This window comes from Oncorhynchus tshawytscha, linkage group LG12 (assembly GCF_018296145.1).
Source record: "Oncorhynchus tshawytscha isolate Ot180627B linkage group LG12, Otsh_v2.0, whole genome shotgun sequence".
Lineage (NCBI taxonomy): Eukaryota > Metazoa > Chordata > Actinopteri > Salmoniformes > Salmonidae > Oncorhynchus > Oncorhynchus tshawytscha.
In genome coordinates, this window is record NC_056440.1 from 12,517,523 (window position 1) to 12,523,522 (window position 6,000).

A 6,000-nucleotide genomic window follows, 5' to 3' on the forward strand; every position below is an offset into this window, starting at 1 on the left:
ATTCTCTGGCTAAAATCTCCAGGATCACTTAGCTTACCATCCCCAAATACAAAACATTGTATAAACTAAAATCGACCATAGAACAGTATCTCATTGTAGTGACATCAGTTCCTGTGTGTGTGTGTGTGTGTGTGTGTGTGTGTGTGTGTGTGTGTGTGTGTGTGTGTGTGTGTGTGTGTGTGTGTGTGTGTGTGTGTGTGTGCGTGCGTGCGTGTGTGTCCAGACTGACATGCAGAAGCTGACGGTAGAGGAGCTGAAGAGGCTGCTGTATGATACATTCTCCGACCACCTCACCATGAAGGATATCGAGAACATCATCATGACCGAGGAGAGTCACATAGCGAACCCAGGGGCCTGCCAGGTGGATATAGACAGTAAGGAACCTTATAGTACACGCTTTATAGTATACATGTTATAGTACACACTTTGTAGTACACACTGTATAGTACACACTTTGTAGTACACACTTTGTGGTAACCACTTTAACGTGTTTCAGGTTAATATGGACAGTAGGAGACCTATTGTACACTTTGATATACTTCCAGTATAATAGTTTAATTGAGAAAGACATCTGTGCTGAACAAAAACATAAACACGACATGTAAAGCGTTGGTTCCATGATGCATGATAAAATATCCCAGAAATGTTCCATACATACAAAAAACTTATTTCTCTAAAATCTTGTGCACAAATGTGTTTATATCCCTGTTAGTGAGCATTTCTCCTTTGCCAAGATAAGCCATCCACCTGACAAGTGTGCCATACCAAGAAGCTGAATAAACAAATTACATACTGTAGATGGCTTTTTTTTTCTTGCCACTCTTCCATAAAGCCCAGTTCTGTGGAGTGTACGGCTTAAAGTGGTCCTATGGACAGATACTCCAATCTCCCCTTTGGTGCTTTGCAGATTTACAGCTCCTTCAGGGTTATCTTTGGTCTCTTTGTTTGCCTCTCTGATTAATGCCCTCCTTGCCTGGTCTGAGTTTTGGTGGTCGGCCCTCTCTTGGCAGGACTGTTGTGGTGCCATATTCTTTCCATTTTTGATAATGGATTTAATGGTGCTCTGGGATGTTCAAAGTTTCTGATATTGTTTTATAACCCAATCCTGATCTGTACTTCTCCACAACTTTGTCCCTGACCTGTTTGGAGAGCTCCTTGGTCTTCATGGTGCCACTTGCTTGGTGCTGCAGACTCTGGGGACTTTCAGAACAGGTGTATATATGCGTAGATCATGTGACAGATCATGTGAGACTTAGATGGCACACAGGTGGACTTTATTTAACTAATTATATGACTTCTGAACGTAATTGGTTGCACCAGATCTTATTTAGGGGCTTCATAGCAAAGGGGGTGAATACATATGCACGCACCACTTTTTCATATTTTTTTATTTTTATGTATTTTTTTTCACCAATTTGGACTATTTAGTGGATGTCCATTACATAAAATCCAAATAAAAATAATTTGAAATTACAGGTTGTAATGCAACAAAATAGGATCAACGCCAAGGTTGATGAAAACTTTTGCAAGGCACTGTACACCAAACTCCTTCATATATTCTATTTTATCATGCTTCTCAGGTGCCAATGCATTTGTTCTCTTGTTTGGAGCTAACTGAAATCAGAGCTGTAATCTAGGTAATTATGTATCGTACACACTGGTGTAAAAACACATCTCCAAGCAGTTTTCATCCGTAATAATTGTGTTCATATACTTGTACATTTGGAGATGAGATTACAATGTAACTTGCCTCCGGTATCAGATATGTGCAGAGCATCAAAAGAGATTTTATTCAAAAGACTCACAGGTGCATGTCTCTCCTTCTTGATAATCTCTCACTTTCCTCCTTCTCCTCTTGTCTCCTTTCCCTGTCAAGCAGCTAGTCCAACGCAGCAAGTCAAGCAGACGTGTGTACGCAAGAGCCTGATATGTGCTTTTGCCATCGCTTTCATCATCAGCGTCATGCTTATCGCAGCCAATCAGGTGCTTCGGAGTGGCATGAAGTAGGCGGGGACGGCCATGGCCTCCTGACCCTCTGAAAGAGACTGCTGTAAGACACCTGGACAAATGACTGAGAAAAAAACAGCTCAACAACAAAAACAGACAATTAATCCACCATCTAAATAAACTGACAGAAAGGCATGGCTCTCATCCAAATGACTTCATGGGCATATTTCCCAACATGCTCCTTTATCTCCTTTCTGAATGGAACCCATTGAGACCCTTAACTACGGTGGCCTGGAGGTTGACCATCATCTGTGCATGAAGTGCATGGATTTAACCAGTCGTCTCTTGAAACATTTGTAGACCTTATTATCAGTGTATATCCATATGACTGTGTAACAAACAGAGGTGAGTCATTATTAACTTATTGTGAACCAACTGTGACCAACTTTGTTAATAGGGTCGCGGGAGAAGGGGTCAGTGGCGGGAATGAACAATGGGTTTTACATCTGTACTGTGTATCAAACAACAACAAACGAACAACAACAAACAAGTTAATATGTCATAATAAATGTATATTTCACAGTTCTGCATGATCAAAAGGGCTGTTTAGTGGACTACATGATCATATCGTAAAAGTAGTTTTTGGACAACTGTTCTTATTGACATACTGTGGACTATTAGTTTCACTGAGCACCCCATAAAGACCACAACATATCTCACAGCCATAACGATCATAATGTATCTCACTGTCATAAGGATCATAAGATATCTCACTGCCATAACGATCACAACATATGTCACTGCCATAAGGATCCTAACATACCTTACTGCCATTGAAAAACCAATAACTCAGACGTGATGGGTGTTGTATTAGCATATCACTGGGAAATCATACAGTATTTGCTTGATATGTGACATATATGCATAATAACATTAGAACAGAGATGTTTGCTCTGTACACGGGGAATATGATGAATGTGATGGAATGTATACACTGCTATATTAGGCAATACATCACAAGTATACATTTCACATGTGATATCGCTGGCTAGACATGTTCAATATAGAACTGTAGGCTCATCCATGAGGAAGCTCTGCTCTGGGGAATTGAAGCAGGAGCAATAACCTTCAATCCACTTCCATGCCTTGGTAGCTCCTTGTTGTCCTTGGAATGCAATACTTTTCCTATGGCGACTTTGAACATACCATAGTAATATATTCTATCTTGTTTTTTTTAAAATTAAAAAGTAATGACATTCACACTAGATAAAAGAACCAGGAAGCACTTTCATCTTAAAGACACTTCTGAAACCAGGTTTCTATGCTATGTCTCATTCTGGGACACAGACTTTGCTATACTGATCATCAAATGGCCTGTGAAGCCCTGCAATAAAGCACTAATCCAACTCTGGGCAATATTTCCACCATTGCTGTTCCAGTGCTCTTTAGAGTGTTGTGCATGATTGCCAGTGACATCTTGGAATACTGATAATCTCTATACATCTGTATAATACACATTTTGACCAAAGCTATGAAAGTCAACCATTGTGTGGAGTAAATGGCTCTCAGAATGGAAGGAGAGAGAACAGTAAAAAAAGTAAATGGAAAAGCACACCATTTTTTAATGTAGTTGCCAAATAAAAGGGAAACTTGAATAGCTCATCAATATGTATTGTTGTTGGAATTCTAAAAATAGTCATGATGTCTTCTATTAGATTTGTTGTAAAGAAACTACTAGGACAAGTACAATACAATGCACTGGAGAGACGCAAAAACAAAGAACTATAAGATAAATGCACTTCACTAAAACACTTACATCTGTTTTGGAGGCTGAGGACATTTATTTTGTAATGTAATGGAAGGTAGCCTAGTGGTTAGAGCGTTGGGCCTGTAATCGAAAGGTTGGTAGATCGAACAGTTAATCCACTGTTCCTAGGCCGTCATTGTAAATAAGAATTTGTTCTTATCTGACTTGCCCAGTTAAATAAAACCTACTGTATTGGACTATTTGGTTTCACATGATTGAGCACACCAATATTTTGGTGTTACAATTCAGCAACCGGGTGATGGGATTATGATTACTGTCCTGTCTAAAAACAGTCAAGACAGACAACAATTATCTCATTTCGCTGAGCGTTTTGTTAAAAGCAGCAAGGTCGCAGTAGGTTGCAGCAAGGTCACAGAGGACATAATACAATTGCACATTGTCAATTCACCGTACTGTAAACAAATAGCTTTGTTTTCATTTTGCACTTTATAATATGGCGTAGATGCACACAATGATAATACACCGCCATTATGATTGTGTTCAATTTCAAAACATACTGTACATGCGTCTTGAATGGTATAGTATTGTATATACATGTTCCTTACATCTTCAGAAAAAATGGGAGTAGATGAGAGATAACTGATACATGAACCCACTTCATCTGTTGTTGGTACATATTGTATCAGCTTGGGTGACACTAAAATGTCAGATTGGGTGATACTAATATGCCAGCTTGTGTGACACTAATATGTCAGCTTGGGTGACACAAATATGTCAGCTTGGGTGACACTAATATGTCAGCTTGGGTGATACTAATATGTCAGCTTGGGTGACCCTAATATGTCAGCTTGGGTGACTCTAGTATGCCAGCTTGTGTGACACTAATATGTCAGCTTGGGTGACACTAATATGTCAGTTTGGGTGATAATAATATGTCAGCTTGGGTGACCCTAATATGTCAGCTTGGGTGACCCTAATATGTCAGCTTGGGTGACCCTAATATGTCAGCTTGGGTGACCCTAATATGTCAGCTTGGGTGATACTAATATGTCAGCTTCGGTGATACTAATATGTCAGCTTCGGTGATACTAATATGTCAGCATGGCTGACATTTGGCTACAATGGTTACATATCATTACTTTTGGCATATTCTAATGAGATGATTTTGCATTTTGAAACAGAGGGTGTTGAGAATGTTGTTCCATGACCTAATACTTTGCCTTATACTCTGAGACATGAAACACTCCGAGACATGTTTATTATCAAAGCAAAGCTATACAAAAATATAAAGACCAATCAAATATTTATTTTCTTTTTACAGATGAAACAAAACATATTGTATTGAAAATGTTGATCGTTTACTGAATGTTAAAGTTGTATTAATTGTACTTTGATACTTTATGTCTCCAAAACGATGTTGTATTATCCACCCGCTGTGACACATGTTCATTGATCACACCATATGTACCTGTCTGTCTGTGGAATGGTATTTCACATAAATAAAAGTATATTGGCGCAATGCATCCATGTGTGAAATCCTTTCGATTCATCAATTCTACAATCCCAGTTGACAACTTTGTGGACTGTCTCTATGGACTGTGTCACAATACTGTCTGATATGATTTCAGATTGTAACTCAATATAAACGGATGGGCTTTCTTGGGTTCAGTGGATTTATAGATTGCTATTCCATCTGAAGTAGCATCTTGGTTTCTCAGAGTCTCTGAGTCCAAGCTGTGCAATCTGTCACATGGTTTAAAACCGTGTGTAGCATCCCACTTTGAAGATGCTTACATTGCAGTTTAACTAGCGGGCACATTAACACAGATGATATGATAGTCAGTCCATGCTATCCTATGATGTACAGTATGTGTGGATCCCAACTGGGTATGATGCTAACTTCCTGTAGCCATGGATCCTCCACTGAGATGTTTGGGATCCTAACCCAGTATCATCACCAATCCTTCGGCTTCTTATCACCTTCATCCACCCCTTTGAACGTTCTGATGCAAGTCAGGCTGCTGGAAAACTACCCTCCAACAACACACACTTGGGAGATGTTAATTTACACTATGTGGTATTTGCTAGGCTCTTGATCCAATGTGTGGAAATGTTAAAAGACATCAGACAGTTTTTATTGTAACTCATGCATCCAGTCATTTTGATGTCGTTTGCCATTTGGGAGAGGGGAGTGACATGTCTGAAGATAGTCTGCTGCATAGTTAAAGCATGGGTATGCAGGCTCGGCCTCAGGTGGGTTTTTTTGTGTTGATTTATTGGGATCC

At 39.4% G+C, this 6,000-nt stretch overlaps 1 protein-coding gene across 1 annotated transcript in view; it reads left to right on the forward strand.

The window, feature by feature from the left end:
* Positions 1 to 5,226, forward strand: part of LOC112262574 (calcium-binding protein 7) — a 56,892-nt gene extending 51,666 nt beyond the window's left edge. Inside the window, exons 4-5 of the mRNA XM_024438200.2 lie at positions 224 to 374; positions 1,880 to 5,226. Coding sequence (XP_024293968.1) covers positions 224 to 374; positions 1,880 to 2,007 — 279 coding nt within the window. The 3' untranslated portion in view covers positions 2,008 to 5,226. The remainder of the gene's footprint in view (positions 1 to 223; positions 375 to 1,879) is intronic.
* The last annotated feature ends 774 nt before the right edge of the window (positions 5,227 to 6,000 follow it).